Source organism: Pelophylax lessonae (assembly GCF_965119305.1).
Source record: "Pelophylax lessonae genome assembly, chromosome: 12".
Taxonomy (NCBI): Eukaryota; Metazoa; Chordata; class Amphibia; order Anura; family Ranidae; genus Pelophylax; species Pelophylax lessonae.
The window spans coordinates 57,239,726-57,254,263 of record NC_138779.1 but is presented as its reverse complement, the minus strand read 5'-3'; the positions used below and the strand labels follow the sequence as shown (position 1 = coordinate 57,254,263).

General features: G+C 50.1%; 1 protein-coding gene across 1 annotated transcript in view; it reads left to right on the top strand.

Annotated features, from left to right (window-relative positions):
• Positions 1 to 362: 362 nt before the first annotated feature.
• UBE2M (ubiquitin conjugating enzyme E2 M) overlaps positions 363 to 14,538 on the top strand; it is a 32,758-nt gene continuing 18,582 nt past the window's right edge. The window contains exons 1-2 of the mRNA XM_082274456.1: positions 363 to 718; positions 11,255 to 11,349. Of these exons, the coding sequence (XP_082130582.1) occupies positions 610 to 718; positions 11,255 to 11,349 (204 nt within the window). The 5' untranslated portion in view covers positions 363 to 609. The remainder of the gene's footprint in view (positions 719 to 11,254; positions 11,350 to 14,538) is intronic.

Here is a 14,538-nt window from a genome sequence, read left to right as displayed (position 1 = left end):
CTTAAATTTAGTCACACAGATAATATATATATATATATATATATATATATATATATATATATATATATATATATATGTGTGTGTGTAGATAGACATAAACAACTTTAGGCAGTCAGAACTGAACTTCAGGAGCTTTCTGAAGATAGCCGAAGCCTCTGCGAACACCTCCGAACCCCCTTCCCCTATGCTTCCGATTCAAAGAGCTCTCCCGAAGCCAGTCCGGAACTTCGGCCGAATGTTTCCGATTTCATTCCGAGGGTCGCGAAGATTGCCGAGCGCGTTTCCGGATGTTTCCGAAACCAACCCTCCGAAGGCTTTTCCCGAAGGTTTCCGATCCTCCCCGAGCGTCAGCACTACCGGTTCCGGAGTTTGACGAGCGTTTCCGAAGCTGCGCAGTAGCGGCGGAGTGGCTGGGGCGCCCGCAGAGAGCCGAGTGTTTCCGCTGCCGGGCTGAGTCGCCGCCGCCGCCACGCACAGAGGGATCGGGGGAGCGCCGGCTGTACGCGTAGGAGCCGGGAGGACAGGGACGGAGGGAGGCCGGGAGGAGAAGGAGCTGCCCCCTCTGTACAGGGAGAGAGCCGGAGAGACCCGCGGGGGGAATCCAGCACGATGATCAAACTGTTCTCCTTGAAGCAGCAGAAGAAGGAGGAGGAATCCGCCGGCGGCACCAAAGGCACCAGCAAGAAGGCCTCCGCCGCCCAGCTCCGGATCCAGAAAGGTGAGCAGCCGGGCCTGGTGCAGTACACAGGGCGGACACTGGGGGGCGCTCCTGAGGACACATCCCCCAACCCTGAACCCCTAATATGGGGAGATCTCCCCACCCCTTCTCCTACATCACAGGGGCACTGCAAACCCCAGCATGTCTCAGTAGGGGGAGCTGCTGGGACTTACAGTTCCTCACAGCTGGCTGACCACAATGAGATTAAATTGGTGTCTTTCTACTTCTGGGGGGCACCTCATGGTATGGTCAGCTGGGGCTTGTAGTTCCACACAGCTACCCGCATTGGGATTGCATTGATGGCGCTCCTATTGCTGGGGGTGACGCTTTGCGGCATGGTCAGCTGGGACTTGTAGTTCCCAAGGGGAGCCAAGATCTGAAGGCAAGTATTAGTGGCTGCCATACTAAAGAATGTTGCATGTGGGGCAGCCATATGCTATATAGGTAGGGTTAGAGATCATCCCTGCACCCCACGCCTTTCTGTGACTCAGAGCCAGCCTGTCTGTCCAGATGTAGATGCCCTGGTAGGTTGCCGTTAGAACTTGTAATTCCGCAGCAATTGGTAGATGATTGGATGTGCAGCATTTTGAACAATAGGGGGGGGATCAATGTGGTGGTAAGCACCCTACAACATTTAATACAATGGTCGTGCTGCAGTACAGAGCATGGCCCCCAGGGGGAGTGCTGTGTTAGCCACACCTTCTGCATTACACTGGATTGTCACCATGGGGCGCTGTGGTGTTCATATCCTTGTGAAGCATAAAGGATGGCCACTAGGGACTGTGGAATCCCCACCTTGCTGCACTACAGAGGATGGCTGCTAGGGGATGTTGTGTAAAGCACACCCGGCTTCAATATCTAGAATGGCCGCTAGGGGGGCACTGCAGTTGTCCCACCCTGCTGCAGTCCAGAGGGTAATCACTAAGGGGTGTGTGGTACCGCACCAAGTTGCAGTAGAGGGTGGTCACTAGGAGTGCCATAGTAGCCACACCTCACTGTAATACTGAGGGTGGTCACTAGGCATGCCATAGTAGCCACACCTCACTGTAATACTGAGGGTGGTCACTAGGAGTGCCATAGTAGCCACACCTCACTGTAATACTGAGGGTGGTCACTAGGCGTGCCGTAGTAGCCACACCTCACTGTAATGCTGAGGGTGGTCACTAGGCGTGCCGTAGTAGCCACGCCTCACTGTAATACTGAGGGTGGTCACTAGGAGTGCAGTAGGAGCCTCACCTCACTGTAATACTGAGGGTGGTCACTAGGAGTGCCGTAGTAGCCACACCTCACTGTAATGCTGAGGGTGGTCACTAGGCGTGCCGTAGTAGCCACGCCTCACTGTAATACTGAGGGTGGTCACTAGGAGTGCGGTAGGAGCCTCACCTCACTGTAATACTGAGGGTGGTCACTAGGAGTGCCGTAGTAGCCTCACCTCACTGTAATACTGAGGGTGGTCACTAGGAGTGCCGCAGTAGCCTCACCTCACTGTAATACTGAGGGTGGTCACTAGGAGTGCCGTAGTAGCCTCACCTCACTGTAATACTGAGGGTGGTCACTAGGAGTGCCGTAGTAGCCTCACCTCACTGTAATACTGAGGGTGGTCACTAGGAGTGCCGTAGTAGCCTCACCTCACTGTAATACTGAGGGTGGTCACTAGGAGTGCCGTAGTAGCCTCACCTCACTGTAATACTGAGGGTGGTCACTAGGAGTGCCGTAGTAGCCTCACCTCACTGTAATACTGAGGGTGGTGACTAGGAGTGCCGTAGTAGCCACACCACACTGTAATACTGAGGGTGGTCACTAGGAGTGCCGTAGTAGCCACACCACACTGTAATACTGAGGGTGGTCACTAGGAGTGCCGTAGTAGCCTCACCTCACTGTAATACTGAGGGTGGTCACTAGGAGTGCCGTAGTAGCCTCACCTCACTGTAATACTGAGGGTGGTCACTAGGAGTGCCGTAGTAGCCTCACCTCACTGTAATACAGGGGGTGGTCACTAGGAGTGCCGTAGTAGCCACACCTCACTGTAAGACTGAGGGTGGTCACTAGGAGTGCCGCAGTAGCCACACCTCACTGTAATACAGAGGGTGGTCACTAGGAGTGCCGTAGTAGCCTCACCTCACTTTAATACTGAGGGTGGTCACTAGGAGTGCCGTAGTAGCCACACCACACTGTAATACTGAGGGTGGTCACTAGGAGTGCTATAGTAGCCTCACCTCACTGTAATACTGAGGGTGGTCACTAGGCGTGCCATAGTAGCCACACCTCACTGTAATGCTGAGGGTGGTCACTAGGCGTGCCGTAGTAGCCACGCCTCACTGTAATACTGAGGGTGGTCACTAGGAGTGCGGTAGGAGCCTCACCTCACTGTAATACTGAGGGTGGTCACTAGGAGTGCCGTAGTAGCCTCACCTCACTGTAATACTGAGGGTGGTCACTAGGAGTGCCGTAGTAGCCTCACCTCACTGTAATACTGAGGGTGGTCACTAGGAGTGCCGCAGTAGCCTCACCTCACTGTAATACTGAGGGTGGTCACTAGGAGTGCCGTAGTAGCCTCACCTCACTGTAATACTGAGGGTGGTCACTAGGAGTGCCGTAGTAGCCTCACCTCACTGTAATACTGAGGGTGGTCACTAGGAGTGCCGTAGTAGCCTCACCTCACTGTAATACTGAGGGTGGTCACTAGGAGTGCCGTAGTAGCCTCACCTCACTGTAATACTGAGGGTGGTCACTAGGAGTGCCGTAGTAGCCTCACCTCACTGTAATACTGAGGGTGGTCACTAGGAGTGCCGTAGTAGCCTCACCTCACTGTAATACTGAGGGTGGTGACTAGGAGTGCCGTAGTAGCCACACCACACTGTAATACTGAGGGTGGTCACTAGGAGTGCCGTAGTAGCCTCACCTCACTGTAATACTGAGGGTGGTCACTAGGAGTGCCGTAGTAGCCTCACCTCACTGTAATACTGAGGGTGGTCACTAGGAGTGCCGTAGTAGCCTCACCTCACTGTAATACAGGGGGTGGTCACTAGGAGTGCCGTAGTAGCCACACCTCACTGTAAGACTGAGGGTGGTCACTAGGAGTGCCGCAGTAGCCACACCTCACTGTAATACAGAGGGTGGTCACTAGGAGTGCCGTAGTAGCCTCACCTCACTTTAATACTGAGGGTGGTCACTAGGAGTGCCGTAGTAGCCACACCACACTGTAATACTGAGGGTGGTCACTAGGAGTGCTATAGTAGCCTCACCTCACTGTAATACTGAGGGTGGTCACTAGGAGTGCCGTAGTAGCCACACCTCACTGTAATACTGAGGGTGGTCACTAGGAGTGCCGTAGTAGCCTCACCTCACTGTAATACAGGGGGTGGTCACTAGGATTGCTATAGTAGCCTCACCCTGTTGCACTGCAAAGGGTGGTCACTAGGAGTGCTGTAGTAACCACACCCCACTGCAATAGAGAGGGTAGTCACTAGGAGTGCTGTATTAGTCTCACACTTAACGAGCGCTGTGGTAACACCCTACTGCAATACCAAGGGTGACCACAAGGGGTACTGTGATAGTCTCACTGCAGAGTATAGGGGGCGCTGTGGAAGCCATCCCCCACTGCAGTACAGAGATTGGCCAATAGTGGAAGGACCATGGTAGCCACACTTTGCTGCAGTACACAGGATGACCATTAGGGATGCTGTGGTAGCCATCTCCCCCTGCAGTACAGCGGGTGACCACTGGGGGGGGGGGGGGTGCTGCGATAGCTACACATTTCTGCAGGGGGGAGGTGAGGCTCATTCTCCAGCTGGTGTGATGAGGAATTCCCAGCATGCCTTGCTGCCAGGGGTAAGTGTAGTCTAGTTGTAGGCATGTGGTGGTCCTCCAGCTCTCAGGGGACTACAGTTTGCAGCATGTCCGACTTTCCAGTTCCCCGTTGGTTGCACAGAGTTCCTAGGCCAAGCTAGAAATCGGTTGCCAAAAAAGCTGGCAACTTGATGATTATCAGGGTGCCACACAGCATTGCGCCCAGAACCGTGAGTGTGGGACCTGCCGCGTTATAGTGGGTGTCAGTCTGTGGTCCTCCAGCGGGATTGGTAACCCGTTCTATCCGTATAGTGGGGGTCATTCTCCAAAACAGAAAGGGGCGGTGGCATTTCCTAGCTGTGGTGAAGGTAAGATTCCCAGCATGCCTTGGTAGTTTCCTTTGCTGGGACTTGTAGCTCTCCAGTAGTTGGATTGATATAGGGGCCGAGGACCGCCTCCTCCGGGCAGAACATGTGTATGCAGTAGGTAGAACTCCCTGGTAGTCCCCTCTGCTGGAACTTGTAGTTCTCCAGTAGCTGGATGGAAATAGAGGCCGAGGACTGTCTTCTCCAGGCAGAACATGTGTATGCAGGAGGCAGAATTCCCTGGTGATTCCCTCTGCTGGGACTTGTAGTTCTCCAGTAGCTGGATGGAAATAGAGGCTGAGGACTGCCTCCTCCGGGCAGAACATGTGTATGCAGGAGGAAGAATTCCCTGGTAGTTCCCTCTGCTGGGACTTGTAGTTCTTGAGAGGCGTTGTTCAGATCCGGCCGATGGGCTTCAGACTAGCAGAGTCTCAGTTGGGATGGACTATCCCAACTCGCTCAGCATTGGAGTTCCTTGAAAGCCAGGCAATGGCTGCCAAGTGGGCCAGGGGGCTGGCTGTGACCCAATCCCCTAAATAGGACTGGAACTAGGAATCGTGTCCTATCATTCATTGCGGACTTCCCCCACCAGTATACTGACCTGTATGACTCGTCAGAATGGCGCACTGCAGAGCCCCGCCCCCTTTTGTATGGGGTGCGGTATGTGGTCCCACCAAACTTCCACATCCAGGGTCTCAGGAGAATATGGCTTAAAGTGGAAGTAAAGTCCCGGTGTCAGGCAGTGAACAGGCGGCTCCTTGTTGTAGAGGAGACCTGCACTGTCTTCTTTTGCCATAAGATGCACCTACTTGTCACGGTCTTCACCGGCATGTGTACTGAGTAGCTCCGCCTACATCACCGACCTGGGCTCTGTATGTCAGGATGAGTGATGTCATCCGGCACCAGCCAATGAAGACGGCTGAAGACTGGCACACAGCAGAAGATGCTGGCGGGGGGCGGACCCGTGTGGGTGGGGCCTAAATGCAGAAAAACGCACACTGTATCATTCCATACATTTCTGTGTGTTTAGAAATCACATGTATGTGAAGGAGGTGTCGCCCCGCCCTGGAGAGCTCCTGAGTTTGGTCCATTCACAATCAAAGCCTTCATCAGGAGGTCTGCAGCGCCCCCACCACCCGGCATTCCTGAGCAGCCAGCACTGAATGTCAGAACTTGTGTCCACCATGGGAGGGGGGGGGTCACACTGGCCACATATTCATTTCATATACAGTGCATTTTTAGGCATCAGTGTGCAAGAGGCCTAAACTTCTAACTAAAAGCAGAACTTATTTCATTGTTGGATAAAGTGGAGAGAGATTAGAAATCCTGTCAGTTTTTATTGCTATCTGTGCCCCCCTTAGAGAGATTCCTCTTCTCTATTTGTCCTGTTTACCATCATCATTGAAAGCGAAAGTAAAAGAAAGTCACACATTTTGGGTTGTACCCAGAAAAGTAATAGAGGGGAAATCTTCCAATGAGGACACTAGTTCTGGTGACCTGGGGATCCTTAAAGCGGAGTTCCGGGCACAAAAACGATATTTTTTTTTTGTGCCCGTCCGCTAGTTCAGCCTAACCTGAAAAGGAATTGGATAGTTAGATTTTTTTTTTTTAAAACTCACCTTGTAATTGACGATCGTAAATACTCACCTATGACAGCTTCCTCCTCCAGCGCCGAGGCTCTCCCCGTCACTTCCTGCCTCGCAATGATTCCTGGGAGCTAAACGTCATAGCTCCCAGGAATCAATGCGCCGCACCGGCCCCGCTCGTCATTTCCGGGCGACGCCGCATTCCCCTGCTAAACAGCTTCTGGGCATGCCCAGAAGCTGTTTAGGAATGCGGCGCCGCACCGGAAGTGACGAGAGGGGCCGGTGCAGTGCATTCTGGGACACGAAGACGCGGAAGAAGACAGAGAAGAGGACCGCGCCGGCTTCAGCTGCCCACAACCGAGATGGAAACGCTGTGGAAGAAAATTTCTAAGTAAGTATTTCTTCTAAAAGGTAAGTGCGAACCGGGACAGATCAGAGGCTATCCATTGTGGAATGTGCTAGCCCTGACTGTCCCGGGGGTATGTTAAAAAAAAAAACGTTTCTCTGCCCGGAATTCCGCTTTAAGGAAATCCCCTTCATTTGCAGGGATTTCCTTTCACTTCCTGTTTGGCTATGGGACAGGAAGTGAAGGGAAATCTCCACAGTGGGACACAGATGGCAAAACAAAAATCTGACGGGTTATTTATAGCCCTCCCTTGCTCTATCCAAAATGGGGGGGAAAAAAGTTTTGCTCACAGTTCTACTTTAATGTATGACTAAAGGAAAAACTTTTTTTATTGTTGGAAAGGGTGGAGAGAGATAGAACCGTCAGGTTTTTATTGGTGTCTGTGCCCCATTAGGGAGATTCCTCCTCTCTTTTTGTACTGTTTACCATTATCATTGAAAGTAAGATAATCCCACATTTATGGTTGTCCCCAGAAAAGTAATAGAGGGGAAATCTTCCATTGGGGACACTAATTCTGGTGATCTGGGGGTCCTCAAGGAATTACCTTAATTTGTAGGATTTTCCTCTCACTTCCTGTTTGGCTCTGGGACAGGAAGTGAAGGGAAATTTCCGCAATGGGGCAAAGATGGCGAAACAAAAATCTGACAGAAGTTAAAACCCTCCCTTGCTCTATCTAACATGGGGAAAAAAAGTTTTACCCACAGTTCTACTTTAATGTATAACTAATGGCAGAACCTTTTTATTGTTGGAAAGAGTGGAGAGAGATTAGAACCCCTGTCATGTTTTTATTGTTCTCTGTGCCCCTGTTAGGGAGATTCATCCTCTCTATTTGACCTACCGTATTTATCGGCGTATAACATGCACTTTTTCCTCCTAAAAATGGAGGAAAAAGCAATAGTGCGTGTTATACACCGATATTAAAAAACCCAAAAGGCCGAGAAGCAGCGCCGAGAGCAGAAGGGGGCGTGCCGGGCCGAGGAGAAGGGAGAACGAGCGCTCGCTGTCATCGACCCGCCTCCTCTGCCGAGACGTGTGACGTATATCATAGATGGGACTTCCAATGACAGCGAGCGCTGGAAAAAGTGCTATACGCCGATCAATACGGTATTTACCATCCTCATTAAAAGTGAGAGTAAGAAAATCCCACATTTTGGGTTGTCCCCAGAAAAGTAATAGAGGGGAAATCTTCCAATGAGGACACTAGTTCTGGTGATCTGGGGGTCCTCAAGGAATTGCCTTAATTTGTAGGATTTTCCTCTCACTTCCTGTTTGGCTCTGGGACAGGAAGTGAAGGGAAATCTCCGCAATGGGGCAAAGATGGCGAAACAGAAATCTGACAGAAGTTATAACCCTCCCTTGCTCTATCCAAAATGGGGAAAAAAGTTTTGCCCACAGTTCTACTTTAATGTATGACTGAAGGCAGAACTTTTTTCAGTTTTGGATAGAGTGGAGAGGGATTAGAACCCCTGTCAGGGTTTTATTGCTGTCTGTGCCCCCTGTCGGGGAGTTTCACCCTATTTGTCATATTTATCATTATCAGCGAAAGTGAAAAAATCTGAAAAATTTGGGTTGTCACAAGAACCAGGATTCCCGCCTTTTGCAGGGATTTCCTCTCACTTCCTGTTTGGCTATGGGACAGGAAGTGAAGGGAAATCTCGCTAATGGGATGCAAATGGAAAAGCTGACAGAGGTTATAACCTTCCCTTACTCCCTCCGAAATAGTAAAAAAAAAAAAAAAAAAGTATTGCTTTAAGTTCTACGGTAACAGTCCTATCGGTCTACTTTCCTACGATTGAATTTTCTGTTAATGGTCAGAATAATTTTGAAGAAATTGATTGGTTGAGCTCAGAATTGATCAGTGACACAGTGTGTGTCTTTCCCATAAATAATAGATTGGCTCATATTATCTGATTCTGTGAAGGATCGTTCTATCAGATCAGTAAAGCGGTAGTAAAGTCGTGTCAGCGATTATTTTTTTTATCTACAGGTAATCTTATAATAAAGCCTATCTGTATGTAAAATTAATCTCTTAAATGTTTAGGAGATACTCCACAGAGCAGCAGCCGGGGACATGACCGGCACATGCACTCTGAAGGAAAGGCATACCGTGCCGTTTCTTCAGAGGTCTGTGCCGTAAACAGCGACTCCGCGGGAGTGACATCATCACAGCTCGGCCAGTCAGGTGGCCGGAGTCCCCGAACCAGGAAGGAAGACCGGGTGAAGATGGAAGCCCTGTCAGCAGTGACAGCGGGCTACTAGAGGTCTCCTTTCTAAGGTAAATGTTTCATGATGTGCTAGTATACGATGGATACAAGCACATTATCACATTGCCTTGCAGACTGAACTTTTTTTTGTAGTTTACTGCCACTTTATCTTTTTTGGCCACCATAAGGCCTTGACTGTGCTAGCAGTGCTTTCTGAAGAGTGATCCACATTCAGATCACTCTTCAAAGTTTTTTAACCTTACCATGGTGCCTACGCTGCCGTGTGTACGCCTCCATCAGCTCACTGTTGGGGGTGGTGTTTGTAGGCGGTCGGGAAGGGGTAAAAACAAGATGCAACCGCCTGTTTTCAACACCTGCTTGTAACCGAGGTCTGAGGCTAAGTTCACACAGTCGTTGAATTTAAAGCAGCCTTTAACATGTCTGTAGCATTAACCCCTTTATGCCCCAGTAACCTATATGTGTGGCAGCAAAAAGAACGCCCACATGCAGCACATATGCGTCGCTGGGCAGGAAATGTTTGTGCTAGGAGTGGCCTCCCAGAATGAAGACAGAGCTGCTGGAAACGGGTCTCAGACCCGAATAAACTTTAGAAGGCGGTCCCATGTGACCACTGTGACAGCCAATCACTGTGGTCATATGATTGCCGGCCCTTTCCGGCCCCTGGGCGTTAAGAACTTTTAAAGTGTTATACTTGCTCTGTGCAGTTGGTTTTGCACAGAGCAGCTCAGGGGTCTCGCCGGCGCTCCTGCTGGGTACCCCCACAGCAAGCAGCGTGCAATGTGGGCACCCAAGAAGGCGCCCTTCAGATCAGCGGCCGTGTGTCCATTCACATACGGAACCATGGCCCCCCTCCGTCTCCTAATTGGTTTTTCTGGCTATGATTGACAGCAATGGCTCCCGCTTCTGCCAAAAGCCAATCAGGAGTGCAAGCCCCAGGAGAAGTAAGGCTCTCGTGGACATCGCTGGATGGGGAGGGAGCTCAGGTAAGTATTGGGGGGGGGGGGTCTGGGGGCTGCTGCACACAGGTTTTTTACCTTCATGCATAGAATGCATGAGGGTAAAAAGCCTTGTCTCTTTACAATCACTTTAAAGGGGATGCCAGCCCATATAACACCTCCAGTGTTACAACTTTTAAAAAGGACTTGCACTGGTAGGTATGGCTAGAGTGAAAAATAAAAAGTTGCTTCCAGAAGTAGACTTGGCTCATCAGCAGGTTCTCACTTCTTTCTTTCAGCTTCTGACCCTTCCAGATGTGTTGCATGCCCGCATTCTCCACCACTCACTGTGGTTCTGTCTTCTACCTGTACAGCAATACAGGACACAGGAGTGCTGGAGGGTGGGGGACCAGGCACCCACCATTTCTGGTAAGCTCCTAAAGGTTTTAGCAAGGTGAGAAAGCAAAGTAAGGATTCCCAGCCTGCTTGAGAGGTCGGTATTAAAGGATAAGTACACTTCAAAACAGAGTGCATTCATCCTTTTTTCCCCCTGTCCACCTCCACAGATTCATAATTGCCTCAATCCGACATTACAGCCCCCTAGACTTCTATGTAGCTGTGTCCTGAGGCCAGAGGCAAGGGTGGGGTGGACTGCTTATAGATGAGGAGGGTCAGTGCTAGGAGCCCATCAGTCTTTACTGCAGTGCACATGTGCTTACAGAGAGCAGAAGGATGACTCATCAGTATGCTGCTGCTCCTTCACTGGTTGAGGGTGTATTCTAGATCAAGCCATGCTGCCGCTGTGGAGGTCACAGCCCTGGTAGAGGTAGCCAGATCACAAAACAGGCTGAACGGAATCACAAATGTTGGTCAGGTTGTGCAATTCACATGTGTTTTAGTCGGATTTTAGGTTTAGTGAGAATATTTACCCTTCAGATTGATATTAAATCAGAATAATTTTTGCTCATGTCTCTACCTGATAAAAAAAAAAAAAAAAAAAACAGCAGGTCTGTCTAAGTGCCTGAAAGAAGACCTGTCCTTGTTGGCCATCCTGGCCAATCAGCTTCTCCATTTTCCTTTGATGCAGCAGGAAGGAGAATGGAAGGTGGTCTGGTTGTCGAGGGCAGCAAGCAGGGATCTATCTTCAGACACTTTGAATAGATGGCCGCTGTGTCTTGAGAAACTGAATGGATTTTGCTGCACTGACACGGCTGCTGATTTGTGTTGCAGATATCAACGAGCTGAACTTGCCGAAGACGTGCGAAATAGAGTTCTCTGACCATGACGACCTTCTTAATTTCAAGCTAGTCATCTGTCCTGATGAGGTAGGTGTCTGAGGATCAAGATATCACACAGGATGGCCGCTGACAATAAAGTAGAACTCCACTAAGCATGAAATGACTGAACTGATTCAGGGATTCAACTGCGGTACAATCAGGAAAACAACAACCTTGTCTGTGAAAGTAATTTCATCTCTTAGTGACACCCAGGTCATTGCTGCCAGCTGAATTTTACATTCATTGCATTCTTTGTAAAGCTGGCTATAGATGGATCAAATTCGGATGGTTCAGCAGGGACTGTCAGAAATGTTTCATTTAATCAGTGTATTCTGATAGTGGAGTCGCGCTGTTAGAATACAATAGCACAGCATGGAGGATTCCTCTATCCACCTCAAATGTGTGGATAGGGGAATCTGTTCATTTTTTATAAGGACTTTTTAAATTTAAGGACCTTCACCAGCCTTTAGTAGATTCTCTACAGCAGTAGTCTTCAAATTTTGACCTTTTGCTTGCCTTTATCCAGCCCTTGAGGCGCTGTCCCTGCCACTGAGGCCGACACGGGGGCGCTGTCCCTGCCACTGAGGCCGACACGGGGGCGCTGTCCCTGCCACTGAGGCCGACACGGGGGCGCTGTCCCTGCCACTGAGGCCGACACGGGGGCGCTGTCCCTGCCACTGAGGCCGACACGGGGGCGCTGTCCCTGCCACTGAGGCCGACACGGGGGCGCTGTCCCTGCCACTGAGGCCGACACGGGGGCGCTGTCCCTGCCACTGAGGCCGACACTGGGGGCGCTGTCCCTGCCACTGAGGCCGACACTGGGGGCGCTGTCCCTGCCACTGAGGCCGACACTGGGGGCGCTGTCCCTGCCACTGAGGCCGACACTGGGGGCGCTGTCCCTGCCACTGAGGCCGACACTGGGGGCGCTGTCCCTGCCACTGAGGCCGACACTGGGGGCGCTGTCCCTGCCACTGAGGCCGACACTGGGGGCGCTGTCCCTGCCACTGAGGCCGACACTGGGGGCGCTGTCCCTGCCACTGAGGCCGACACTGGGGGCGCTGTCCCTGCCACTGAGGCCGACACTGGGGGCGCTGTCCCTGCCACTGAGGCCGACACTGGGGGCGCTGTCCCTGCCACTGAGGCCGACACTGGGGGCGCTGTCCCTGCCACTGGGCATAGTCTGGCTCCCCTAAAGTCTGAAGGACAGTTAACTGGCCTTTTGTTTAGAAAGTTTGGAGACCCCTGCTTTGCAAGAATATATGCTGGATACTGAAAATAGGCAGTACAGCTCACAGCAGTCTCACACCAGGAGCAGACTCAAGCCTTGTGGTAGTGGACTCTACATGGTGTGCTGTTGCTTGACCTAGCTTGTATCTGCTCTCTTTACAATGGTTTATGACCTGGCCTACTCTGACCCTGCTCTCTCCTCACTGTGATTGTGTACCGTTTGGACTCTGATCTACACGTGTTTGTGTCCCTGCTTGTCTAGACAATGCTTCTCCCTGACCCTCCTGTATCATCAAACTATCTGTTACTACTTGGCACTGGTCTGACCTGCTCCTACTACATACCAGTCTCAGCACTGCTCTACTTAACATCTGCAAGGGTGCACCAGAAAGCCTACCCTTTGTACAGTCCTGCTTGTGGTGTGAGACTTCTGGGGAAGTAGAAATAAAGAAAAGGAGAAACAGCTTTCTGTGGGCCCTGGATATCCATACACAGCCATGGCCAAAGGTTTTGAGAATGACACAAATATACATTTTCACAAAGTCTGCTGCTTCAGTGTTTTTAGATCTTTTAGTCAGATGTTACTATGGTATACTGAAGTATAATTACAAGCCATTCATAAGTGTCAAAGGCTTTTATTGAAAATGACATGAAGTGTATTGAAAGAGTCAATATTTGTGCCCTTCTTTTTCAAGACCTCTGCAATTCGCCCTGACATGCTGTCAATCATCTTCTGGGCCATGTCCTGACTGATGGCTGCCCATTCTTATATAATCAATGCTTTGAGTTTGTCAGAATTTGGGTTTTTGTTCACCCACCTCTAGAGGATTGACCAAGTTCTCAATGGGATTAAGGTCTGGGGAGTTTCCTGGCCATGGACCTAAAATTTAGATGTTTTGTTCCCCACACCACTTAGTTATCACTTTTGCCTTATGGCACGGTGCTCCATCCTGCTGGAAAAGGCATTGTTCCTCGCCAAACTGTTCTTGGATGGTTGGGAGAAGTTGCGCTCGGTGGATGTTTTTGTACCATTCTTCATGGCTGTGTTCTTGGGCAAAATCGTGAGTGATCTCACTCCCTTGGCTAAGAAGCAACCCCACACATGAATGGTCTCAGGATGTTTAACTGTTCTGATGGTAGCACTCACCTATTCTTCTCCCAACAGTTTTTTCCCGGATCCCCCAAACAATCAGAAAGGGGATTTATCAAAGAAAATGACTTTACCCCAGTCCTCAGCTGTCCAATCCCTGTGCTTATTGCAGAATATCAGTGTTTTTTCTGATGTTTTTCCTGGAGAGAAGCGGCGTCTTTGCTGCCCTTCTTGACACCAGGCCACCCTCCAAAATTCTTCTCCTCACTATGTGTGCAAATGTACTCACACCTGTCTGCTGCCATTCCTGAGAAAGCTCTGCACTGGTGGTGCCCCGATGCCGAAGCTGAATCACCTGTAGGAGACGGTCCTGGCCCTTGCTGGACTTTCTTGGGTGCCCTGAAGCCTTCTTCACAAATGCAGTGGATATCTTTTTTATAGGATTAAGGTAATTTTCATGGCAAAGAGGGACTTTGCAATTATTTGCAATTCATGTGATCACTCTTCATAAACTTCTGGAGTGTATGCAAATTGGCATCATAAAAACTGAGGCAGCAGACGTGTGAAAATTAATATTTGTGTCATTCTCAAAACTTTTGGCCATGGCTGTACAGCCAGGTGGTGCTGTGAATGCTGGGTACCCCCACGAGGGGAGAGCTTTCTGGTGAGTGGGGTAAAAACAGGGAGATCACGTGTGGAGACACCTGGCACACCGCGTGGTTTTCTGTGAAATTCTTTTTGTAACATCAGATTAAGAGATTTACAGCAGCACTATACCAAGGACTTATTATATATTTTGGCATGTTTTTGGAGCACCATATTAAGGGTATAAAAATGTAGAGCACTTTCATTTTAAATCGCCAAAGGACTTATAATTCGTAGCCCTGGTAATTTGAAATGCCATTTGCACTAACTTATGA